This window comes from Pseudopipra pipra, chromosome 30 (genome assembly GCF_036250125.1).
Source record: "Pseudopipra pipra isolate bDixPip1 chromosome 30, bDixPip1.hap1, whole genome shotgun sequence".
Lineage (NCBI taxonomy): Eukaryota > Metazoa > Chordata > Aves > Passeriformes > Pipridae > Pseudopipra > Pseudopipra pipra.
In genome coordinates, this window is record NC_087578.1 from 996,954 (window position 1) to 1,023,303 (window position 26,350).

The 26,350-nt window shown below is 52.3% G+C and overlaps 1 protein-coding gene across 3 annotated transcripts; it reads right to left on the reverse strand.

The window, feature by feature from the left end:
* Positions 1-68: 68 nt before the first annotated feature.
* LIMA1 (LIM domain and actin binding 1) lies at positions 69-26,339 on the reverse strand. Of its 3 annotated transcripts, none has more exons than XM_064638918.1 (11): positions 26,235-26,339; positions 22,272-22,407; positions 20,249-20,294; positions 17,777-18,145; positions 13,646-13,730; positions 12,522-12,682; positions 9,415-9,519; positions 6,093-6,147; positions 5,667-5,782; positions 2,861-2,994; positions 69-2,316 (listed from the first exon to the last, which is right to left on the reverse strand). In XM_064638918.1, exons 2-11 carry the CDS (start codon positions 22,388-22,390, stop codon positions 1,332-1,334), a joined length of 2,175 nt encoding a protein of 724 aa, XP_064494988.1. In that variant the 5' UTR covers positions 22,391-22,407; positions 26,235-26,339; the 3' UTR covers positions 69-1,331. The 3 variants fall into 3 exon arrangements, with proteins under 3 accessions (XP_064494988.1, XP_064494986.1, XP_064494987.1); XM_064638916.1 differs by having other exon boundaries at positions 13,646-13,733; XM_064638917.1 differs by lacking the exon at positions 26,235-26,339 and adding an exon at positions 26,165-26,187 and having other exon boundaries at positions 13,646-13,733.
* Between the last annotated feature and the right edge of the window lie 11 nt (positions 26,340-26,350).

Below are 26,350 nucleotides of genomic sequence, written 5' to 3' on the forward strand. Positions count from 1 at the left end.
TGATCTTTAAGGTCCCTCCCGACCCAAACCATTCCAGGATGATTCCATGAAAGGAGCTGAATCCAGGCTTCCATTTTAATGCAAATGACCGAACTTTATTGAAGGGTTGGTCGGCAGCAGAACTGTTAAGAAAGCAGAATATTTTACACCTCAAGTATAGGTAAGAGCTACTTCTCTTGAGAGTACAGTACAAATAAAAGCTAATACAAAAGGGCCTCCTCCTCCTCCTCCTCCTCCTCCGGTCAAGAATTTATTATTTGTAAAATAAACAAAGTCAAGTTTAAAAACGTTCTGAGCCTCAAAGCTGGCAAGTCAGAAAGTGTCACTGTTTGATTCCAGAGATTTTTTTTTTTTTTTGCAATGCAGCATCATTTCACAGCTGTAAGGAAGAGGATTTATGGCAGCTTGATACGAGCAGGATTTCCAGAGTTGTCAGAAGGCCTTAAAAATCTTATTTGCGGTTTAAAATGGCGAGGAGGAAATTCAATAATAAAAACAAAAACAAAAACAAACCGAACAAAAAAAAACCTCCACTTCAAATGCGTGTGAAAATGCAGAAGTAATGCCCTGCAGGCTGCTCAAAAAAAGTGTTCACTCGCCCTCAGAGAGACCTGGCAGCCAGCACAGCTCCTGGGAAAGCACTAAAATACACGTGGGTCCAGCAACGGGCACCCTTCCAGTCGGGCAGGGACAGAGGGCAGGGACTCCCCAGCCCATCAGGGGCGGGTCTGAGCCACCAAAATTCACATTGCACTCGGTTCCAGATGCTTCCGTCGTCGGACGCCACGCACGGAAATGGGGTTTTATTATTATTAATAAAAAAAAAAAAAGAAATATAAAAGCCCAGTTGTGCCCCTTTCCACGTATTAAAGTGCATTTTAAGTGACCATTTTTAAAGCAGGCCAGAAAGTCCCTTTGAAGTTGGTCCCTAAGCACTGCAGTAGCATTTGTAGTGGTACAAGTGGCGTGTTCCAGAGGGCCTGTCCCGGACCACCACGGCAGAATTCCACAGGTTATGGTGGAATTCCAGGAATTGTTGGTTAGTGGAACACGTATTTAAGCCCAGAGGGATGAGACAAGCACAGGACAGCCCGTGGGCAGACATCCCCTGCTGCTGCTGTCCCACAGACACTCTTTGCACCCAAAGAGACCCTTTGGAGGCTTCCAGAGTTTCCCAGGTGAGATCATTTGGACGTGGATTCCCTTGACGTGCAGTGTGGCGTCGCTTCACGGAGGAGAGCTGCTTGTTAAAGCTAAAAAAAAAAAAATACCCATTTCCAAAAGGCCCAGCACCTTGCAGCAAGTTTCCTAGTTAAAAAAAGGCCAATTTTTTATTCTTCATCGTCATCATCTTCATAGTAACGGTTCCTTTTGATCTGCTCTTCCACGGACAGATCCTCCACGTCGTCGCCCTCCCAGAAACCCACGTCCTGGGATTTGCGGTGCTGGTCCGGGGAGGGCTCCTTGCCAGTCACCACGTGGGCCAGGCTGGAGCGTTTGGGAGAGTTTGGCTCCAGGAGCTCTTCCCCTGGGATCTCCGGCTCTCCCGCCGCGTGCTCCTCCTCGTCTGTCTCCACACCCCCCTGCCCGTTCTCCACGACGCTGAGCTCTGCCGTTCTGACCCCGCACAGCTCCTGCTCTTCCCCCGCGTTCTTCTCCTCATTCCTGTGCTCAACCTTCTTCTCCTTTTGCTTTCTCTCCTCTCTCTCCAGCTCCTCCCCCTTCCTCCACGTGTCCCTCTCAGCTTTGGGAGGAGAGGGCGAGTTCTCTGCCCTGTGGCCCCTCACGGACACCGTTCGGAACGAGGCCGCCACCGTGAAGGGGCGGCTGCGCTCCTTCAGCGAGGAGGATCTCCTCAGCTTCTTGAGATCCAGATCCACCTCCTCCTGCACCTCCGGCTTGGAAACCTCCTCCTCCGGGGGCCACTTGGGTTTGAGGACCTTGATGCCCTCCTCTAAGGCACTTCCCTGGACGCTCTGGTCGGAGGGAGGGGGCCAGGCGATCCGCAGCTTTTTGGTTTCCGCCGGCCTCTCCTCCCTTTCGGGCACGGCCGAAGCTTTGGCCTCCATAGTCGCCGCCAGGACCCCGACCTTTGCAATCGGGGCCTCCTCCACCCCGGGGCTCTGCGGGGCTTCTGTCGTGTTCCCCCCGGGGAGGGTTTTCTCCGGGGATTCCTCGCCTTCCGCTCTGCCCGCCCACAGCTCCTTGTGCTGTCTGTGCCCGAAGCCCTCGTCGTAGTTGCCCTTGGATTTGAAGAGCTGGTTGAAGTGGGGCTTGCAGTAGATGTTCCCCCGCAGCGACGCGTACGTCCCGAGGCTGGGGGGGAAAACAGGGTCAGACATCAGAGCTCAGGGCCACCAACACCGGCCTCTGCTTCAGTCGTGTCACTCAAGAGACTCTCTTGAGTGTGTCACTCTTCCAACACGTTCAGAACGAGCTCAAAGCCCCCAGGGTTTGCATCCTGTGGGGCTCTTTCCAAGAATTCATCACCGAGCTGGACACGCTATTTTTTCCCCCCCACCATAAAATCACATTAAGAGGTTTAGAAACTGCACCAAAGCGCAGAACCAGGCCTGTGGAACACCCCTGGCAGAACCAGGCCTGTGGAACACCCCTGGCAGAACCAGGCCTGTGGCAGAACCAGGCCTGTGGCAGAACCAGGCCTGTGGAACCACCCTGGCAGAACCAGGCCTGTGGAACACCCCTGGCAGAACCAGGCCTGTGGAACACCCCTGGCAGAACCAGGCCTGTGGAACCACTCCTGGGATGGCTCCAGCTCAGCTCAGCCTGAGCAGAGGAGAACACCCCTCCCAGGGGGAGCAGAGGAGAACACCCCTCCCAGGGGGAGCAGAGTGGGTACCTGAGCTTGCTGTTGCAGTAGGAGCAGCGGAAGCAGCTGATGTGAAACACCTGCTGGTTGGCAAAGAGCCTTTCCATGGGGTACACGGTCTTCTGGCACCCGACACAGGTCTCCTTCATTGGCAACTGGAATTTCTGTGGGAAGGAGAGGAGAGTGTGGGAGCTGGAAAAGGCGTCGGCCGCCGCGGGCTCGGCCTGGGTTCCCCCCCGAGCTCTCCCCAGTGGGCTCTGGTGGGCAACGAGGTGGGAAGAGGTTCCACCAGACCCCCAGGGCTGCTGTGGCTCGACAGCCAGCCAGGGTTTTACCCCTGTGAGCTCCACAGCTCCACCTGAGCAACAGTGAAAGCACCAGAGCTGAGCCGGTTCCCAAAAGCTGAGTAACCTCTTCCTGCAGCCTCAGCTTCTCTTGATAGGAAAATGATGAAACATCCAATTACAGTCAGGGTGAGACTTTACCAGAAGAATAGAAATAGTGCAGAAAAAACTGAATCCTGGAATGGTTTGGGTGGGAAGGGACCTTGGTGATCATCTGCTGTGGGCAGGGACACCTCTCACTGGAAGAGCTGAAGCAGCCTCAGAAGGTGGAGGGTGGGAGAGGAAAGGAGTGAAAAGGCTGCTCAAAGGTCTGAAATAATCCACTTTTGCCAAATCTTCCCTCTCAGAGAGGAGGAAACAGTCTCAGCCCCGACACAGCAGCAGGAAACACTCCCTGCCTTCACTCCCAGCTCCATCCCAAAGAACCCACACTGGGGTTTCAGGGCTCAGGGCCCCCAAACTCGCTGAAGGCTCAAAGTGAGCAGAGCTTTTGAGGTTAAACAGCTAAAATTCTGCTGTGCTCACTGAAAACTGCCCTGAGGGCTCAGCAGGAGCTGAACACTGAGCAGTGGAGTGGCACTGCTGTGACTTTGGGGTTGTTTTCCAACAGCACCAAAGGAAGCAAAAAACACTGTCCATGAGAAAAGGTGCCATTTGCTCCTTGGAGTCTGTTAACTCTGGCCAAGGGGGGAAGACACTTTGCAGGAAAAATTAAATAACACAGTTGAAAAAATTGGCAGTTTGAGGCTGATTTAGTTGATTAGAACTAATTTGGCAGCCGGGGAGGAGAGAGCTCAGGCTCCACACCCTGCCCAGACACACTCAGAGCTTTTCTTTGACAAAGAATTACCTCTTCCTACAAACTTACAAAAAGCTTTAAGGAAAAAAAAAAATAAAAAATCTGATGGCTGAAGAAAAAAACAGGAAGGTCACAGGAAGACATAATCACAGCAATTTATTTATAACAGCCCAGGAACAATGGCCAGGAACGAAAGTTACGGTCCGAGGGGGCAGATTGCTGAAGGCAGGGCCAGGTTTTGTCACAGCCAGAAGGTTTGCTGCCAATTTAATTCCATTTTAAATTGAGGTTACAACAGATTAAAAGTTCTGATTGCCACGGGTTGGCTACCAGAAATTCAGAATTTCCTCCTGAAAAAAGAACCCACAATTTCCAGGTGCTGCCAAAACTCTTTGAGTCCCTAAATGAAACCTCAAAAAAAAATAATGCTTGCCCATTAAAAAGTCTTCTCCCTGAAGGTTTAAGTTTTGCACAGTGATGGAGGGTCCTGGTCCTTCTGCAATCACCCCCCCATGCAAGGAGAGGAACTTACTTGCACACAACAGGCCCTATGTCTGTGGAGAGGCGTTTTTGGGGGGTGAAGAGGCAGGAATTCCTTCCCAGGATGCTACAAAAAGGAGCTACAGGAGGAAGGTGAGGCCCAATAAATGTAAAAAAAAAGGACTGGAGAGAAAGCTGAGAGTTGAGCTCACATTAGGAGGGAAGCAGAAGGCAGGAGGAGAGGTTAGGAACCAAGAGCAGGAGACAGAAGCTGGAAGAGAGAAATAGGAACCTCAGGTGAATAAACAGCAGCTGGGTTTCTATCTCACAGTGCAGCATCTAAAGCAGTGACGAGGCAAAAAGGCTAAAAATGGTTCTAATGATACAAAGAGAGCAGAGAGGACCAGGGACAGAGATCACACAGCTCCTCCAGGCAGCTCCAGTTCCCCAGCTGGGAGAGCCACATCTCCCTGATCCCTGAGGTCAGTGCTGTCCCTCCCAAAGATGGGAGAACCAACAAAAGCCCAGTTGTTTCCTCAGGAGTGAGCCAGGAAGTCTGTGGCAGCCCAGGGGGACCCTCATCCCAGCTCCAGACAGCTCATGTGACAGGGAACTGCAGCGGGATCACAACACCCAGCTCTGCTGCCCCTTGGGGTCTAAACCAGATTAACAAACCCAGTCCTGTCCCAGAGGCTGCTCTGTCGCTGCCCTGAAGGAACTGGAACATCAAAGACCCCTCAGAAAGCCCAGCCTGACCTTTCCAGAGCCAGGCATCACAGTGCCCTGACTGTGGAGCTGCTCCCAGCTGCAGCTCCCTTGGGAGCAGCTGGAAGAGGAGGGTGGGAAGCCGAGTGCCAGCGTGCTGGAAGGCTCTGGAGATCATTCCCAGGAGCTCAGGGCCCACCTCTGGGGGAGCACTGACAAGCCCCTGCCACCCCCCCTTCTCCCACACCGAGGAGGGGCAGAGTCTGTGGAACAACAAGCAATTCCTGACCCAACCTCAGGAGGAAAACCCCCTTTTCGAGGTGTTTTCCTGACTTAAATTTTCCTGATTTCCTGCTTTAAATCATTCCCTCACAAACACAGCCTGGCCAGGCATCAGCCCACTCACTGCCAGGCCTCTGGGCCCACACTGAGGGTTCTCCAGCATCCAACAGGGGTGTCAGATGGTTTTAACCCCCCCTGAATGTCTGAGGTTGAGGAGCTGTGTTACCTTCACGGCTTTGGGTGGGGAGGCCTCAGCCTGGGCAGCTGCTCTGGCCCCCACGTTCTGCTGCTTTGTGCCAACAGGTTTCTGAGCTTCTGCCTCAGTTTCTGAGTTCTGGCCAGCTGAGGGAGCAGAGGAGGGAGAAAAAAAATGCAATTACAGGGAGGCTTTAAAGCTTTAAACCACGGGCAGCTCGTGCTCACGGGGCATTAGTCTGGGTGAAAAGGTGAGGGAGCTTTTAACACTTAAAAAAGTGTTCAGCCAGGGCAAGCAGGAGCTACAAATGTCTTAGAATTACAACTGCAAAAAACTCTGAATGTGAGAGAAGTTCTTATCCAGTGGGAGTTGGGCACAGGGCAGATCTTTAGTCTGTGTCAGGGGATCATCTGAGGGGGCTGAGCTGAATTATCTCCCCCAGCCCTGTGTGCTCACCATGGCCATCCTCCAGCAGGGCAGAGGGCACAGAGCTGCTCTCACCTGCAGGAACCTGCAAGAGAAGGAGACAATGAGCCCCCCTGGCCTTCTGAGACTGAACAACCCCAGCAAACCCCCCAGGCTGGGGCAGGGACAGACCCCAGGGGCTCAGGGTTTGCTGTGTCAACACCACCAGTCCTGGAAATCTCATTTGACCAACCTGTGACATTTAAACACTCAGCAGAGACTGTGCTTTTGGGGAAAAAAAAAATAAAAATTAATAATAACTTAAAAAAAGGAACAGCTGAATTCTAAGAAACTTTTGTAGAGCCAGACACCTGCTGGGACAGACGTGCTGGATCTGTATCCTGTTCATCCCCTTTTGGAAACAAACTCATATTTAAAAAAAACCCAACAAATTAAAAAACCTTTTAGAAGAGTTGGATCTGAACAGTTTCAGACTCACAGAATTGTTTGGGTTGGAAAAGACCTTTGAGATCACTGAGTGCAACCATATTACAGGTAAAGCTCCTGATGCAGAGTCCTTTATTCAACTTGGCACTGTTGCTATTAAATCAAATAGTTTTAAGTAGCTGGGCCGAGGACCTGAAGCACAGTAACGAGATTAACTGCAAATCATCCCTAATTCACTTTAAGGGCTGAAAAGCCCACTGCCAGCACCCGAAAAATTTGCAAATTAACGAGTTAATGAGAAGGCAAATTGCATCTATTAACATAAAAAAACCACTGTAACCCCTGATATGGGCTGATAATTCCCTTTGAGAGGCTGGGACAGTCCCTGGGACAGTCCCTGACAGTCACACCCCTGTGGCCCCTGAATCTGTCCCAGGGGCAGAGTGAGAAGTGGCAGCTCAGAAGTGCCTTTTGTTTCCTCCCAACGGCTCCAATGAGGCTCATTCCCAAATTTCACCCCAGCCCCTTTCCAAAGGCTCCCAAACAAGGTCCCATTCAGGTTCTCCCTGCACCTGGACACCTCAGTGGGTGACTCTGCAATGACAGGGATTTTATTCAAACCTTCCCCTCTCGAGGGGTGGCAGAGGCTCTGCTTTAATTCTGATTTAACAGGTGCTCTTTTAATGAACTCACCTCTGAGCAGGGAGCAGTTGGACCCAGAGCTGCTCAGCTGCCAGGGAGGAGCAGCTGAGAAGCCAAAGATTTGGCCCCTTGCCCGAGGGAGGCTGGAAAGCTCTAAAAGCCCTCCTGGCATTAGGCTGCCACGTGTTCAGCCTGGCTGGGCCACACAGTACCCCAATTATTGTTATTCAGCTGCTTTTATCCCCAGCTCGGGGCACAAAATGCTCCAGGCCCATTCACAGAGTCTCAAAACTGAAGCTGAAAAGCAGCAGCAAAGCCAAGCTGCCATTCCCAGTTACCCTAAAATGGAGCTACCATTCCCAGTTACCTTAAAATTGAGCTGCCATTCCCAGTTACCCTAAAATGGAGCTACCATTCCCAGTTACCCTAAAATTGAGCTGCCATTCCCAGTTACCCTAAAATGGAGCTACCATTCCCAGTTACCCTAAAATTGAGCTGCCATTCCCAGTTACCTTAAAATTGAGCTGCCATTCCCAGTTACCCTAAAATTGAGCTGCCATTCCCAGTTACCCTAAAATGGAGCTGCCATTCCCAGTTACCCTAAAATGGAGCTGCCATTCCCAGTTATCCTAAAATTGAGCTGCCATTCCCAGTTACCCTAAAATGGAGCTACCATTCCCAGTTATCCTAAAATTGAGCTGCCATTCCCAGTTATCCTAAAATTGAGCTGCCATTCCCAGTTACCCTAAAATGGAGCTGCCATTCCCAGTTACCCTAAAATGGAGCTGCCATTCCCAGTTACCCTAAAATTGAGCTGCCATTCCCAGTTACCTTAAAATTGAGCTGCCATTCCCAGTCACCTTAAAATTGAGCTGCCATTCCCAGTTACCCTAAAATTGAGCTGCCATTCCCAGTTACCCTAAAATTGAGCTGCCATTCCCAGTTATCCTAAAATTGAGCTGCCATTCCCAGTTACCCTAAAATTGAGCTGCCATTCCCAGTTATCCTAAAATTGAGCTGCCATTCCCAGTTACCCTAAAATTGAGCTGCCATTCCCAGTTACCCTAAAATGGAGCTGCCATTCCCAGTTACCCTAAAATGGAGCTGCCATTCCCAGTTACCCTAAAATTGAGCTGCCATTCCCAGTTACCCTAAAATGGAGCTGCCATTCCCAGTTACCCTAAAATGGAGCTGCCATTCCCAGTTACCCTAAAATTGAGCTGCCATTCCCAGTTACCCTAAAATTGAGCTGCCATTCCCAGTTACCCTAAAATGGAGCTACCATTCCCAGTTACCCTAAAATTGAGCTGCCATTCCCAGTTACCCTAAAATTGAGCTGCCATTCCCAGTTACCCTAAAATTGAGCTGCCATTCCCAGTTACCCTAAAATTGAGCTGCCATTCCCAGTTACCTTAAAATTGAGCTGCCATTCCCAGTCACCTTAAAATTGAGCTGCCATTCCCAATTTACCTTAAAATTGAGCCACTAAATGCAGAAGAAGCAGTGACAAACTCCTGCTGCTCCTGTCACACAAAGCTCCTCGTGGTTTGTTTTGTTGTTTTGGTTTTTTTTCTGGTGTGGATCCTTTTTGCTTATTAAAGAAAAACCCATCCCAAGACAAAACTACCAACAGAACAAATAAATACCTGGCTGTGAATCATCTTCCCACAGTGAGGGGACATGACACAAAAAAAAAACCTTTAGGTGGCTTCATCACAGCCAAGAATAAAACCAAAAATCCCTACCAGGACAAATGAGGAAAAACCACAAAAGCATCAAGGGATTTGGGCACAGGGAGTGGTTTGGGTGGGAAGGGACCTTAAAGATCATCCAGCTCCATGGGCAGGGACACCTCCCACCAGCCCAGGTTGCTCCAGCCTGGCCTGGGACACTCCCAGGGATCCAGGGGCAGCCACAGCTTCTCTGGGCAACCTCAGGGCCTCCTCACCCTCCCAGGGAGGGATTTCTTTCCTGAAAAATACCCAAAAAGCAGGAGGCTGAAGGGCTCTGCTACAGCACAGACACATCACTGCTGAGCAGACAGAGAAACTCTCCAGGAAAACTTGTCTCTAGGCATTCTCTTCCACAGAGACAGCCTAAAAAAAATCATTAAAAATAACAATTAAAACTCAGGGATTCTGCAGCAGGGAACTCATCTGGAGCAGCTGCTCATGGCCAGTTCCTGGGTGGCCTGAGGGATGTGGGACCAGTGCCTCAGCTGTGCTCCCACCACCATTTCCACCTCCAGGGAAGCCCCTGATCTCCCCCAGCACAAACATCTTACCTTCTCCCCATCCTGACAGGAACTGGAGTCCTCACTGGGTGCCACATTCTCCTTCTGCCCAGATTTGTAATTCTTGAGTTCACTCTCACTGGCTTGAATCTCACTCTACAGGACAAAGCACTGGGATGGTGACAGGTTCTTTTCCCCTTGGGAAAAAACAACTTGCTTCTTTATTTTTCTCAATTTTTTTTTTTTTAAAAATAAATGTTTTTCTAGTACTTAAAGTGATAATTAAGGGAAGGGCCATAAAAACCTACAGACACTTGGTAAGTGACACATCCTAAAAAAAAATAAATGTTTTTCTAGTATTTAAAATGATAATTAAGGGAAGGGCCATAAAAACCTACAGACACTTGGTGAGTGACACATCCTAATGAGGGGGAAGGATTGGGCTGCAGGATTTTACTGTGCTCCATGGAGGGCACACCAGTGTTCTCCTTAACAACCCTCCCAAATTCCTGCTTAAAACCAGCTCTTAAATCCCCTGCCCAGTCCACATCTCCCAGAAATGTGAACTTTTCCCTGGGAATGACAAGTATTTCCAGACAAGAATGGTGCAGCTGCCAAATAAGACTTGACATAAAAGCAAATCCCACTTCTGCTTCAAGTCAAAACCTTGATTCTGCTCTTTCCCCGAGGTTTCTGCTCTTGACAGGCTGACTTGAGATCTCCACAGAAGAATCTTTCAGGCTTAAAAAGGGAGATAAAACCCAGTGGGACCTCGTGTTTCCTTCCTTGCCCCAGGACACAAGAGCAGTGGGAGCCTCGTGCTCCTCACGGGGCTTCTCCTGTGGGACATCAAAGAGGAGCAGCCCCAGCATCTCACTGGCTTTGGAGACAAGTCTGCACAGAACCAGCCACATCCAACAAGTCTGGGACAATGTTGGAGTTGTAATCCTGCCCAGAGCTGGAAATCTGCTGCCCAGCACCTCTCCCTCCCCTCCCTGCACCCCCTGCAAGGCACAGAAGGGCTCCTTCCTCACCCTCACTGCAGCCAAGGGCCCAGCAGTTTTAATCCAGGCCTAATTCCACCAAAATGTCCCAAAACAGCTGTTCCCAAGAGAGATTCTGCCTTTCCTTTGTGGCACAGGGGTGAGAAGGGCAGCACAGACCCCACACTTCCACATCAAAGGAGCCCTGGGTGCTTTCCCAGCAGGGAAGGAGAAGATCCCAGGGGAGGAGAAGATCCCAGGGAAGGAGAAGATTCCAGGGGAGGAGAAGATCCCAGGGGAGGAGAAGATCCCAGGGGAGGAGAAGATCCCAGGGGAGGAGAAGGTCCCAGGGAAGGAGAAGATCCCAGGGGAGGAGAAGATCCCAGGGAAGGAGGAGATCCCAGGGAAGGAGGAGATCCCAAGGAAGGAGAGATCCCAAGGAAGGAGAGATCCCAGGGAAGGAGAAGGTCCCAGGGAAGGAGGAGATCCCAGGGGAGGAGGAGATCCCAGGGAAGGAGAAGATCCCAGGGAAGGAGGAGATCCCAGGGAAGGAGGAGATCCCAGGGAAGGAGGAGATTCCAGGGAAGGAGAAGATTCCAGGGAAAGAGGAGGTCCCAGGGAAGAAGAGATCCCAGGGAAGGAGTGATCCCAGGGAAGGAGAAGATCCCAGGGAAGGAGAAGATCCCAGGGGAGGAGAAGATCCCAGGGGAGGAGAAGATCCCAGGGAAGGAGAAGATCCCAGGGAAGGAGAGATCCCAGGGAAGGAGAGATCCCAGGGAAGGAGAAGGTCCCAGGGAAGGAGAAGGTCCCAGGGAAGGAGAAGATCCCAGGGAAGGAGAAGGTCCCAGGGAAGGAGAAGGTCCCAGGGAAGGAGAAGATCCCAGGGAAGGAGAAGGTCCCAGGGAAGGAGAAGGTCCCAGGGAAGGAGATCCCAGGGAAGGAGAAGACCCCAGGGAAGAAGATCCCAGGGAAGGAGGAGATCCCAGGGAAGGAGGAGATCCCAGGGAAGGAGGAGATCCCAGGGAAGGAGAAGGTCCCAGGGAAGGAGAAGGTCCCAGGGAAGGAGAAGGTCCCAGGGGAGGAGAAGATCCCAGGGAAGGAGAGATCCCAGGGAAGGAGAAGATCCCAGGGAAGGAGAAGATCCCAGGGAAGGAGAGATCCCAGGGAAGGAGAAGGTCCCAGGGAAGGAGAAGATCCCAGGGAAGGAGAAGGTCCCAGGGAAGGAGAAGATCCCAGGGAAGGAGAAGGTCCCAGGGAAGGAGAAGATCCCAGGGAAGGAGAAGATCCCAGGGAAGGAGAAGATCCCAGGGAAGGAGAAGGTCCCAGGGAAGGAGAAGGTCCCAGGGAAGGAGAAGATCCCAGGGAAGGAGAAGATCCCAGGGAAGGAGAAGATCCCAGGGAAGGAGAAGATCCCAGGGAAGGAGAAGATCCCAGGGGAGGAGAAGATCCCAGGGGAGGAGAAGATCCCAGGGGAGGAGAAGATCCCAGGGGAGGAGAGATCCCAGGGGAGGAGAGATCCCAGGGGAGGAGAGATCCCAGGGAAGGAGAAGATCCCAGGGAAGGAGAAGACCCCAGGGAAGGAGAAGACCCCAGGGAAGGAGAAGACCCCAGGGAAGGAGAAGACCCCAGGGAAGGAGAAGACCCCAGGGAAGGAGAAGATCCCAGGGGAGGAGAAGATCCCAGGGGAGGAGAAGATCCCAGGGGAGGAGAGATCCCAGGGGAGGAGAGATCCCAGGGGAGGAGAGATCCCAGGGAAGGAGGAGATCCCAGGGAAGGAGGAGATCCCAGGGAAGGAGGAGATCCCAGGGGAGGAGAAGATCCCAGGGAAGGAGAGATCCCAGGGAAGGAGAAGATCCCAGGGAAGGAGGAGATCCCAGGGAAGGAGGAGATCCCAGGGAAGGAGGAGATCCCAGGGAAGGAGAAGATCCCAGGGGAGGAGAAGATCCCAGGGGAGGAGAAGATCCCAGGGAAGGAGAAGATCCCAGGGAAGGAGAGATCCCAGGGAAGGAGTGATCCCAGGGAAGGAGTGATCCCAGGGAAGGAGAAGGTCCCAGGGAAGGAGAAGGTCCCAGGGAAGGAGAAGGTCCCAAGCAGCCTGGTTTCCACAAGATCTTCCTTCCAGTCTCAGCCTGGGGCAAAAATTCCCTTTCCAGCCAAGCCAAAAACTGGCCTTACCATGGGAGTGAGGGCTGAGGGAGGGCCCTGCTTGGACACAGCTGCCTGGTACTTGGCCAGCCTGTCCTTGATGGAGCTCTCTGTCAAACGAGGCATGTCCAGGCTCCTCCTGGCATCTGCCTTGTCCACACTCAGCCCTGGGAGGGTCTCTGCAGGATGCCCTGGCAAAAAAACCCAAAAAAACACATGAATAATGTTATTCCCTGTGCTTTGGTCTCCTGTGCTTAAGAGCAGAATGGTTTAAAATTCCCAGCAAATGGGAATGGTTTAAAATTCTTCATACACTAAATGGGAATGGTTTAAAATTCTTCATACATTAAATGGGAATGGTTTGAAATTCTTCATACATTAAATGGGAATGGTTTGAAATTCCCAGCAAGGCTTGACACAATAAATGGGAATGGTTTAAAATTCTTCATTCATTAAATGGGAATGGTTAAAAATTCCCAGCAAGCCTTGATACATTAAATGGGAATTTTAAACCATTCCCATTTAGCCTCAATACATTACATGGGAATGGTTTAAAATTCCCAGCAAGGCTTCATGCATTAAATGGGAATGGTTTAAAATTCCCAGCAAGCCTTGAAACATTAAATGGGAATGGTTTAAAATTCTTCATACATTAAATGGGAATGATTTAAAATTCCCAGCAAGCCTTGAAGCATTAAATGGGAATGGTTTAAAATTCCCAGCAAGCCTTGATACATTAAATGGGAATGGTTTAAAATTCCCAGCAAGCCTTGAAACATTAAATGGGAATTTTAAACCATTCCCATTTAGCCTCAATACATTAAATGGGAATAGTTTAAAATTCTTCATTCATTAAATGGGAATGGTTTAAAATTCCCAGCAAACCTTGCTCTATTAAATGGGATGCTGCTGGACTTTCCAGCTGGGAGGTGGCTGCACCCCCTTCCCTTTGGGAAAGGCAGACATTATTCCACAGGGTCCCTGAGGCTGGAAAAGCCCCCCCAGGACCCTCCAAGTCCAACCTGTGAGCGATTCCCACCTCATCCCCCAGCCCTGAGCTCCCAGTGCCACACCCAGGGGAATCTCCCCTGTGCTGTACCAAGCAGATTGAGTTTGTAAAGTGAATTAAAGCCCAGCCCTGGGGTGCCCCTGACCTGCTCCGGCGTCGCAGTCCTCCGAGGAGACGCTGTTCTCCGAGACCCTCCTGCCCAGCGCCGTCCTCCGGGGCTCCCTGGGGACCTGCTGGGGACAGAGCCACCCCCTGAGCTGCCTGCACAGCCAGGGGCTGCTGGGGGTAATCCCTTAAGAGGCCCAGGTGTCACTAGCAAAGCTGCTTGGCCCGAATAAACAAGTCTGGCAGGTGACATCTCATTTAAAAGTTTGATCACAGAACTGCCTGACCTGGGGAACACCTTCACCTGGTGCCCTCTGACAGCTCTCCTGGTTGGAAAAGGAGCCCAGGGATCAGGTTTTCAGGCTGTTCCCACTGCACACACAGACTCTGGTGCAGGTTTTTGCCACTCACACCATTTCTGTTGAGCTCTAAAATCAGGTGGAGGGTGAAAGGAGAAGCCACCCGAAATCTGCACTGATTTTCAGCCACAGGAAAAAGGAACTGGTAGTATTTTAATAAAAGTTGAGTTACCTGCTTTGATTTGGACAGTTCATGCATTTGGTACCAAATAATTCCCTGATTAGGCCTGATAAAGCTGAAGCTTAAGCAGGAGAGCAGGAGAGATAAATATTCCCAGATCTGCAGGATAATCACTCCCTGCCAGGCTGCAGAGCTGCACAGGGTGTCCCTCAGCACCACACAGATGCTCTGGCTGCCTCCATCAGATTTTTACACTTATTTGTTGGACACCAACTCCCCAAAATCCAAATCCCAACAAAAGAAGTTTCCACAGCTCTGACAAAACCTCCCGAGCACAGAGTCCAGCTGGACCCCACCAAGGTGGGGTTGTTTTCACAGCTGAAAGCCCAACCCATAAAATCCTAGAAGGTGCTGGATCTTTTGTTGCCTCCCTAGGAAGAGTTAAATCACAGCTGGAAATGCAGATTGAGGCTAAGGCAGGGGGAAAAAAAAAAGGGAGGTTTGGCAAGATGCTCCAACCACACATTTCCCCCCTCCCCAACTTTTCCAACGAGTTTCATATTTGCTGCTCACCAAACTGAAGGAAATTCCAAAGTTTATTTTAACACTGCTCTCTGTAAGACAATCACTGTGAAAAAATCAGGGCTGCTTTCCATGCAAACAGCAGCTTCACCAGGGAAGGAAAATGCAGCTGGGAAACCTCTTTTTTTTTTTTTTCCATTAGGATGGGAAATAGTTTCTCTTTCTGTGGTTTAAGGGCTTTGGTAACTTTTCTTACTGGAAAAGAGCTTTAGCTCTGACAAGTCTTTTCCTTCCCTTGATAGGCTCGGGCTGGGAGTGCCTGCACTTGTAAGGACTTGCAGATTCCTCATGAAGGGTGAAAACTGCTCTTAAATGATCCTTATTCAGCCACTGTCCCCTTCCCTGTCACCCTGAGTCTGGGTTCTTGCTGCTCAGAAATTTGTTAGAGGTCAGGGATATTCCAATAAACCTCCCAATATTCAGTAAATCTATAAATATCTATAAATATACACGTGGGTTTTATATCAACAGTTTTGTGTTGGGGAGGGGGGGGAAAGCAGAGTAAAAGGAAAAAGAAGTTTAGCAGAGGGAAGGTGAGGGACTTTCCCCATCACAATCTGCAGGGACCAACTGCAGGGAATCAGCTGGATTGTGGGAGGTAACACCCCTCACGTGGAGGAATTCCCAAATCCCAACCTTGGGCACGTGCTATCAGTTCCTTCCCAGCCCTGGATCCCCAAGGCACAGCTTTGGGAAGGAGAGGAAACATCCCTGGGGTGTGGAAAGCCCCAAGTTCTCAGCCCTGGGCGAGGGCAGAGGCACCAGGAGGGAGGTTAAAGCTTCACCCTGGGGGCACAGAGTCGGGAAAAAAAACCCCAAATCAAAGTCACACCTCTTTCATTCCACCCCAGATGTGTGCCCTACACACCACAGCCCTGAAACCCAAACCAGCCTGGAGACAACTCTGCCAGAAGTGCTGCTCTTCCTCCTCCTCCTCCCATCTCCCCGGGCTGTGCTTTCACTGCCACTTCCAGGAGGAGCCCTTTGAACATCAGGGCTTTTATCACCCCCAGGCTGTGCTCAGGCTGAACTCCAGCCTGCCGTGCCTGCCCCTAATGGGATTAGAGCAGTTTGGTCCCGTGAAAACGCAACGGGGGAGGATCTGCCACCTCCCCGTTGCAGAATAAATGAACAAAAGAGGGAGGGTTTGCTTCCAAACCTGCAAACGAGAGGAGGTTTGTTCAGAGAGGGAGATGGAACCAGGAAATCCAGGCTCTAACCTGGATTCTTGCCCCAGACCTGCCCAGGGACCAGGAAAGTCCATTTGCTGTTCCAGTTCACCCAGATGTTCTGTCAGCAAAGCTCTGACAGCACTTACACCTGAAGGAAATTCCCAGGAAAGCCTCCATCCCTCAGCTGAATTTACAGTTGGACTCTGTGATCAAAAAGGTATTTTCCACCAAATGATTCCACGGAGTTTTGCTCAGGAAAGAAGTGGGAAGTGGCAACTGCAGAGCTGCACTGGCCACACTCACAGCAGGGCTGCCGTGGCTTCCACTCCACTGGAGCAGAGCTGTGTCCCCCCAGTGCCAGCTCCCCTCACTGCACAGGACATGACATCACCCTCCTGCCCTCGGATCGATTCCCAGAACCAGGAATTTAACTCCACAGACACCCCTTCTTCCCCCCTCCTACAGTCCTTAACTTCCCAACACTCTGTGCCTTTTTCCCCTCGTAAAATTAAAGGCTAACAGATTAATTTGGGAGAGGGGGTTTGAACCCAGCCTGGCCAGTTCCATCCCTCCTGGACGGCGTTTCCTGTGTTTGAGCTGGTTCTTAACAACGCCTGAATTACCAAACTCGACAAAACCATCAGCTTCATGTTCACTCAGGTCCAAAACAATTGGATAAAGTTACTGGAAGCCCATCTGCAGGATTCCAGTGGAATCCTGAGTGATGAATCCCGAGTTCAGGGAAGGGCTGTCGGGACATCGCCCTCCCCACGGGGGACAGGGCGGGCGGCTCTCGCAGCATGACAAAGGCTCCAAAAAATCCAGAGTTGGGAAACTCTGTGAAACTCCACGCGGCCCCAAAGCTCGCTCCGACACCGTCTGAGCCCTAAATCGCTGCCCGAAATGCGTTTGTTTTACCCAACGCTTCAAGAAAAACCACCCGCAGCAGAACAAAGCCGGGAGAGGAGGGGAAACGAGGAGAAAAACTGGAAAATCCACCAGCATCGGGGCCTCGGGACCCGCGTTTCAAGTCCCCGGCATATGCAACTCATTTTGGAGTTGAGCAATTCCCCCCCCCGGGGACACTCGGAGTCCACACGCGGGATCGGATTTCATGAGCAGTCGGAGGAAAAATGCGAGCCCTGAGCATTTGCAAGTCAAAACTAGCGAGGGCAGGAGCTGCTCTGGCCATCTCGGCTTCTTTTTTTCCCCCGGTGAGGGATTTTTTTTATTTTTTTTTTCCCCCGATAAGAAACGTTTGTTAAGATCCAGGGATGTGGGAAGAGCGAGGAAAAGATGGGAGTATTTCACAATGCATATTTATATGTATGTATGTGTGTATATATATATATATGTGTGTGTGTGACTCGTGCTGATCCAGATATCAAAACCTCTCACCCCTCAGTGCTTCAGCTTGACTGCTGAGCTCACCTCAGTTACTTCTTCTTTCATATACAGATAAAAATACGTAAATATATAAAATAAATTAAAAATACATAAATATATAAATATAAAATATATAAATATATACATATATACATATATAAATGTATAAATATATATATATGTATTTTTGCACAATTCCTGCTTATGTAACTCACCGCAGTCCTCACACGAGGCAGAAATAATCCCGACCTAATAAATTCCCTTTTCTCCCTTCAACCGGACCCTTCCAGGAGCAAAAACCATTTCACCCCAACGAGCCACCAGCTCCCAGCGCCCTGCACGCACTCGGGAGGCTCGAATAAGTCGTTCCCACCGCGGTGTGAGTTATTAAACCCCACGATGTTCTGCTTTTCTTCCCCCCCAAACAATGCACACGAGATTCGCAGAGCCCGGAGCCGGAGCCACTCCCTCCCGGGGTTTTCCCGGTGCTCCCCGGAGGAGGCAGCAGCTCCAGCTGCTCCCGGGATTTCGGGAAAGGAGCGACCCCTTACCTTGGGCTGGGGGGGCTCGCCCTTCTCGAACATCATCTTGAGCTTGCTCAGGGGCACGTTGTACTTCTCGATCCTGCCCGGGGGCTCCGCGCCCTCGCCGGCCTCGGGCTTTTCCACCTCCCTGGGCTCTCTCACGCAGTTTTCCATGGTGGCACCCTCCGGGGAGCGGGTTCTGGCCTTCGAGCCGTCAGCGGGGGCAGCTCCAGCCCCCGGGGATGGGGAAGGAGCGCGGCCGGTGCCGACCTTGTGCCGAACCTCGCCCCGCAGCGAGTCCCTCCCGGGCTCCGCTCCCGGCGCCGGCTTCTCCCACTTCTTCTTCAGCGCGCTCAGATTGCCCCTGGGGAAGTGAGGGGGCAGGTTTTCCGCGTTCTGCAAGGGACAAGGAGTTAGTTCCGAGCTCTCCCGAGCGCTTCCTTTCCCGTATGCAGGAGGAAGGCGAGGGCTCCGCGCCGCTCCCGCTCCCGGCCAGCTGTGAACAGTTCCAGCTGTGCCACATGGAGAAACATCCAGGACAGGGAAGGAAGGAGGGGGGGAGAGAGGAGAAAAAAAGTCAGGAAGTGAGCAAACAGGATGGCCTTATAAGGCAAAATGGGAGTCAAACCCGAGGGGTTAAATTCCACACAAAAGGCTCGAATCCACATATGAAGGAAATGGGACCCAAAATCCACGGGACAGGAGCGGCCACAGGGGAGGGCCCGACCCTGCAGCGTCCTCAACAGTTATCAGGCCTTCCCAAAGCTACAGATCAGTCCTCAGAAACCACCCAGCCCTTGGGGGTTTGTGTTTCCACTCCCAGGTAACAGCAGCACTTCGGCCCCGAGGGATCTGAGCAGGATTTCACAAAGCTCCAGCCAAGCACCCACAACCAACATCCCCCCACTCCTCCTCATCAATCACAGAACTGTCAGGGTTGGAAGGGACCACTGCCAAGGCAGGATCACCTAGAGCAAGTAGGTTGTTGAATGACTCCAGGCAGGGAGACTCCAGGACCTCCCTGGGCAGCCTGTTCCAGTGCTCTAATAACCAGCAATTCGCTGGGATTTTTCTTCTCTTCCACTCAGGCCACTGAAAGCTCTGCCAGGGACAGGCCCAGGGGGTCACAGACACACCTCACCCCTCCAGGGAGCACCTGGAGCATCCCAGTGCTTCCATCCCTCCCATCCCAGTGCTTCCATCCCTCCCATCCAAGTGCTTCCATCCCTCCCTTCCCAGAGCAGTTCTGCTCCAGGCAGTTCCCCCTCCCCAGAGCAGCAGCCCCAGCCCCTGTTTGGTTCCTCCCAACCCAGTACCTGCCACCATTGCATGTTTCCTGCCTCTCCCCTACAGAGACCACTCCAAACTCATTGCAAGTGGAGCAGGGCCTGCCAGGCTTACAGGAATTAACTGGGATTAGCAGCTATATTGGGATTTAAGTCTCTCACCCTATTACTCTTCTGGTCCCCTTTTGAACACTGCTTTGCAAATTGACTTGAATCCACCTACACTTCCACCAAAATAAATAAATAAATTTAAAAAAATCAGCCTGTTTGCTGCCTGCATTGAAAGGAAAGCACTGAAATGATAAGGGAAGTGTTGTAATGGGACAGAAATCCTGGAGGCTGCACAGCAGGTTTCCATGGGAACACCTCTGGAGTCCCTGCACACTTCCTAACACGAGTCCCTCCTGCTTGGGATTTGCCTGTTCCCTGATGACAGGGGGACTGACAGACACAAGCACGAGCAGTGAAGGGAATTTCAGACCCAAAAGTAATTTTCAGAGGGCTTATTTTATCCCACCTGCATCCCAAACAGCAAAAGAGTGATGCCCCAAGAACTAAGGAACTCGAGGCAGCGACTTTCCTCTAGATCCTGAAAATATTGGCAGTCCTTTTAAATACTAATTACCCCGAGGGCCTGCTTGGACAAAGCCCTGCAACCTTCAGGCCTGGTGTTCCAGCCAAGGTTCCCTGACCCCGGAACACCGAGTGCAGCAGAGGGAATGTGAGGCTGTCACAGAGCCAAAAAGGTCGGTGCTGCCTCCTCCAGGGGCATTTCCAGCCCTGGGAGTCACTCCAGGGAAGATCCTGCAGCTCTCAAAGACACACACGGATTTTAGAGAGGCTGGAGGCCTCTTTTAAGCACTTTTCAGTTTAGTTAAGGAGGGAAGAGGCACCACAGAAGTGCCCCCAGCTGAGAACAGGAGGTGGGTGTTCATGGCCCCTGGTTAACTCAGTTTGCCTTTTGCTGAGGGGTGAGCTGGTGATTCAACAGAGCTTTGGGCCAGAAGCTTCATTTCCTTTCCTTTCCTTCCCTCCACACTGGGGGAAGGTGTGGAGACTGAGGCAAGAGCAAACACTGTGTCTAAGCCAAGTTCTGAGCAGCAAATTGGACATTCCAAAAATCAGCTGTCACAGCAACATTGATGCAGGTGATCCATCCTGATCGTGGGCTCTGCTCATTCCCAAGGAAACAAATACTCATGCAAACACTTACACTTCTTTTCTTCTCAGCAGTGGCTTCTTCAGCAGCTTTCTGATACCTTTGAGAGGGAGGAAAACCAAACATAAATTACTTTTTTTGACTAGACTGAACACTCCTGAAAAGACAGCTGGGATTTTTTTTTTATCCCCCCAGCAAGGATCTCACTCCCTGGATCCATCAACTAAAACCAGAGGCTGGACAAACAGCAGCAGATGACACAAAGCCAAGTGACAGACACATTTTCAGTCACCCAGTTTACAGTAATAACACCCATGAATGTTTCTCCCTCCCTAAGCACTCTGATCCCCAAACAGAGACAGTTTACCTTGGAATAGCTGGTATTGTTTCCGCCACCCAGCTGTCTGCTGTGCCCCCCTGGCAGGAATAACTCAGCTCTTTATCCAGCAGCTGCTGAACCAGAACAAATCCCAGCTTGGCACACCCCAAAAACCTCCCTGAGTGCCAGTGGATCCGACTCTGTGGGCTGGGAACTGCCCCCATTCAGCCTCCTGAGCAGCTGAGCCAGGGTGGCAGCAGGAAGGGTAATCACAGCCCTCCCAAGATAAGCCACCCTGGATCATGAATCAAAGTCCTTTAAGGAGCTCTAGGAGGGAACTCCCTGCAATCTGCCCCCGGGGGGGAGTCCCTGCACACTCCTCACTGTTCCTGCACCACACTTGGTGTCTGCAACGTGAAAATTAGGGACAGATTTTGCCATTTTAGGGAGAGCTCTGCTTTTCAGGGAGAGGGAACATCACCCACTGTCTGCCTGGGCAAAGGGTGTTTCTGTTCTCCTTATCTGTGGAATTCTGCTTTTGACTCAGCTGTGAGTGTGCTGCTGCCTCCCCTTTAATCCCTGCAAACACACTCACCCACCTCTCTGCCCCACAAAGGGTCCAAAATTTGAGCAAGACAGGCTGAGAAAGTGCTGCTGGGAAAAGAGGGATCAATACTGGGAGAAGCAACCAAGAGGGACACCGGGATTAAGTCAAGCACCACCTGGAAAACACAGGAGGACTGAGGAGCCCCAGCCCTTCCCAGCACAGGGCATTGCTGGGATCCCTCCCGTTGCTGTTTGTCTGCCTGTGACCCGACAAAACTGATTGTGTGGGATGGAAAAAGAAATGTTTTCGCAGACAAATATTTGGGTAACAGCCGTTTAGAGAAATTACCCTCCTCCCTGCAGGTGTCAGGGAGCAGGACCATGTTCTTTCCAAGGAACTGACACTGCCTGTGCAGGGGGACAGGGCTTGATTAAGGAATAGCAGTTTGGATTACTCCCAGTAAGCCCTTTTCGAGGGATTATCAACATTTAGCAAGATGAGCAGGTCCTGTAATCAAGCTCCAGCGAGGGAATAAATTACCTTAAGGAGGCAGTGACAGCAAAAAGCTTCTCCCTGGCCCAGAGACCCACAGAGGAACTTGGAGATGTGCAGTTATCCCTCTCTTACACAGTTTCCCCCACACTCAAGACCCAAACACCCCTAAACTTGGCTCCAAGATCCCAGCAGACTCAGGTGCCCCAAATCCCACTGAAAGTCCCAGCTGCATCCTATTATAATTCCTTAAGGAAATAGAAGCTTTTCCAGGAAACATATGCAGGTTCCCACCCCTCAGTGTGTACAATATTTATGGTTTAACACTTCATCCATCTCTCAGAGGAAAGGGAAGGGTAATGTTCCTCTTCTACCCCAGTCAGGGGATATTGGGAAAAGGTTCCTCCCCCAGAGGGTGGCTGGGCAGTGGGCATGGCTTCCCACATCCCAGTGCTCTGTCCCTCAACTCCAAATTGCAGCTGGTAGTGTGACAGAAAATGATCCCCTTTAGCCCCTTTAGCAGAAAGAAGGTATTCCAGCCCTGACTGCTGAAACAAGGCAATGTCAGCAAGGAGAACAACCTTTGCCCAGCACATCCTAAACCAGAAACCTCAGTGCCTCCAGCTCTGGGGTGTTTTGAAGCAGCAAAGCAACTGTGAGTGCAGCAGTGCCTGCCCAAGGGAGCAGCTGTCACCTCCCAGCCCCACAGCCCCACTCACTTGGAGAACCTCTCAGCCAGGGCCGAGGACTTGCTCCTGTTGACCAGGGAAAGCTCCTTGGCAGTGATTTTCAAAGACTGGGAGGCCCATTGTCTTCTGCTGAACGGGGAAGGCTCCATCTTCTCTCCCCAAATCCCTGTGAGGAGGAAGGAACGTTGTCAGCAGCAGGGATGGAGAGGGGGGAGGAGGTTTCAGAGTGATTTGTTGCCGTCCCCGTGCGGGTGCTCCCAGTGCCACCAGCCTCGACCCAGCAGGATCCCACCCATCAACTGACTTAAAAAAAAAGGCAGCAGATGCCAATTATAATTTCCTCAGCAGATGCCACTGAGGTGGTGCCCTGATAAAGCCTCCAGGAGGGGGTGAGAGGGGCCGGAGGATTCCGGAGTGAGGATTCCAGAGTGAGGATTCCGGAGTGACACTCTCGTGTTTCCCACACACACACCCAGAGGAGCTCCAGGAAGCCCCAGAGTGCCCTCAAACCCAAACCTGCTGGCATTTATGCAAGAGGGCTCGAGTTATGAAACTAAGAGGATGTAATTCCTGTGCAAACATTTGTCATTCACTCTCGTTTCGCCCTCGGTTTCCTCTGTGAGTGTTCACCGACCCTCCTGTCACAACAGCGACCACAATGGCACTTAAATAACACCAGTCACCTCAAGAACAGCTCTCACTCCCTCCCCATCCTGCTGGAAACGGGATTTTGTCCAGCTTTTCACCACCTCAGATTTATTTTTTTACGTGCTTGGTTCTCTTTTTGTGGAGGAGGAGGAAAGGAGGGGAGATCATAATTTACAGAGTTCTCTGATAAGACAAAAATAAAAGCCTGTAGGGAAACGCCTTTCCTTTTTTTTTTTCCCCCCTCTTTTCTTTTCTCCCTGGTCTCCACGTCACACAATGCCAACTGCTGGGGCTGAGCTCTTCCTTGCATTTTCCATTAATTCCTTTAAGGGATTTGAACAGGCACAGAACTCTGGCTCCAGTCTGAGTCCAGGTCTGCTGGACTGGTCACAGGTGAATGGAAACACCTTCAGGCAACAGTGGATCAAAGGGAGGGATGAGGACATTCCCAAAATCCTCACGGGTGTGGAATGCACCTGCTCAGAAATGAGGGAGACTTGGGATTCTGCAAGGCCTGGGGCCAGGAGAATTCAACTGCCTGGGCAGAGCCTGCAGTTCCCAGGGCTGGAATGGGAGCACTGGGAGCGGAGGAGCCTCTCCAGGGCTGGAATGGGAACACTGGGAATGGAGGAGCCTCTCCAGGGCTGGAATGGGAGCCCTGGGAGTGGAGGAGCCTCTCCAGGGCTGGAATGGGAGCTCTGGGAGTGGAGGAGCCTCTCCAGGGCTGGAATGGGAACTCTGGGAGCAGAGGAGCCTCTCCAGGGCTGGAATGGGAGCTCTGGGAGAGGAGGAGCCTCTCCAGGGCTGGAATGGGAGCCCTGGGAATGGAGGAGCCTCTCCAGGGCTGGAATGGGAGCTCTGGGAATGGAGGAGCCTCTCCAGTGCTGGAATGGGAACACTGGGAATGGAGGAGCCTCTCCAGGGCTGGAATGGGAGCTCTGGGAGCAGAGGAGCCTCTCCAGGGCTGGAATGGGAGCCCTGGGAATGGAGGAGCCTCTCCAGGGCTGGAATGGGAGCCCTGGGAGTGGAGGAGCCTCTCCAGTGCTGGAATGGGAACACTGGGAATGGAGGAGCCTCTCCAGGGCTGCTCCTGTCCTGGGGATGCAGTCAGGGAGAACAGGCCTTTCTCTCCCATTCCAGAAGCCCCCTGATGTCCTGCAGAGACGTGCCAGGACACATTTTATCCAGACAGGGATTTGGATGGAGCTCTCAGATGTGCAGGTGGAACTCTGGAGGCAAACAAGTGGCGCTGGTTTTGTGGGGATGTTGAAACACCCTGAAACCACTTATCAACGTGAGAGGCACCCAGAGCCCCTTCCAAGCAGCAAGAGAACCTCACACTGCAGTTACTTTCTGAAATTCCTGCTTTTTTTTTGAGCACATTTTGCATCACCAAGTCCCCCCCCTCCACTCCCCTGTGAACCTCTGTCCAGGCTGCACTGAGAGGAGGATGCTCTGCACTTGTCTGGCCTTTGACAGCTGCACAAAAGCACCACCCCCAAAGACAAGGGGCTCATTTCCATCTCCTCCACTCCTTAAAAATCATATTGCCTGCACAAACGAACCAGTGTTCCCGTGGCTGCAGGATGCAGCTCCCAGTCTCACACACACAGAAAAAAAAAAATCTCACAAAAAGAATCCTGTCCACACCAAAACCCCAATGCTGAATGAGCCGTGCCATGCCACAGTTTGAACTTTGTTTTATGACTAATCTGGAGCCAAAGGGAGCTCACCTGAGGCCCTGCTGCAGTTTAAATGGCCTTTCACAAGCACAGTCAGCTGTGCCCAGGAAACAGGAGCGGGGCATTCACGGGAGCTCCCCTGGCACAGGGAACAGGTGCCCATTGACACAGGGAAGGACAGTTCAGTGAAACAAAACCGAGGGGCAATTGTTCAGAAAATAACCCTGCTTTGGGTGCCTGAGCATTCCCAGTGCAGCTCCAGCCATCCCAGTTTGGGGCTGCACCTCCTCCCTGTTGGGGTTTTTGTGTCTCCCTGCCGTTTCCTCCATCACGGCCACGGGCACATTGAGCCAAATCAGGCCTGTTTTGGCAAAAAATCTCAGCACCTGCTGCTGGGACCTTCAAATGGAAAGAGAAGCAGCAAATCTGGAATCTCAGTCGCCAGAAATGACACGAAGCAGAGCCCTGAGATGCCTTGAAACTCGTGCTCCCGCATTTTTTTTAACGCCATTCCACATTCTTGGGGCTTTCTCATTCATTTTACGGCTTTGGTGCTTTCAAGCATCTCCGGGCTTTCTTTGCTGCTCCTTCCGAGTGATTTATTCCCAGTCACTTCAGGAAAACACGCATTAAAATTTTAACAGGACCGTGAGCGTTCTGCAACGGGACACGTGGGAGGTGGCACCGAGAGATGGAGGAGGGGACGGGGATGCCAGAGGTGTGCCAGATGTTAGGGAAGGACTGTGATTTAGCCACCTGAACGCACCAAATCCACCCCCCCAATAACCTCCCCTAGGAGTCCGACAGCAGAATAAAAATCCCTCTGTGTTTGGAAAGATCCTGAACGCAAAAAGTCCTTGTTACCCGAGGTGGAAGCGGGTGACTCATTCCAGGAAAGGGACACCCCGAGGGCACCACCACGGGCACGAACCCGACCCCCAGCCCTCCCTGCCCCCTGGACGAGCCCCCAGACCCCCTTTTCCCGATGGAGGGGGCTCTGCCCCCGAGCCCCGGTGCCCCCCCCCGGGATGCCCGGAGGGGGGGTTCGGGTCCAGCTCGGACCCTCCCGCGGGACCGGGACCAGCTCCGGGCGGACCCGCTGTCGGGAGGGGGGTCCCGGTGGTCCTGCCCCCCCTCCATGCACCTGTCCTGGGGGGGGGGGAATCCCGACACACCTGTCCTGGGGGGGGAATCCCAACGCACCTGTCCCGGGGGGGGGGGAATCCCGACACACCTGTCCCGGGGGGGGAATCCCGACACACCTGTCCCGGGGGGGGGGGGGAATCCCGACACACCTGTCCCGGGGGGGGGGGAATCCCGACACACCTGTCCCGGCCGAACAGGGGGGTCCCCATCGCACCTGTCCCAGCCGAACTGAGAGTCCCAACACACCTGGGGGGGTTCCCAGCGCACCTTTCCCAGCTATACGGAGGGGGGGGGGGGCAGCACACCTTTCCCAGCCGAACCGGGGGGGGTTCCCAGCGCACCTCACCCAGCCGAAATGGGAGTCCCGACGCACCTTTCCCAGGTATACCGGGGGAGGGGCAGCACACCTTTCCCAGCCGAACACCGGGGGGGGTGGTCTCGCTGCACCTTTCCCAGCTATACGGGGGGGTCCCAACCACTTTTCCCAGGGATACGGGGGCAGGGGGTCCCAACTCACCTTTCTCAGCTATACGGGGGGGTCCCAACGCACCTGTCGCGGCCGAACCGGCGACTGTCCCCCCTCAGCCGCCTCAGCGCCGGGCAGCGCCTCTGGCCACGCCCCCTTTCCCTATG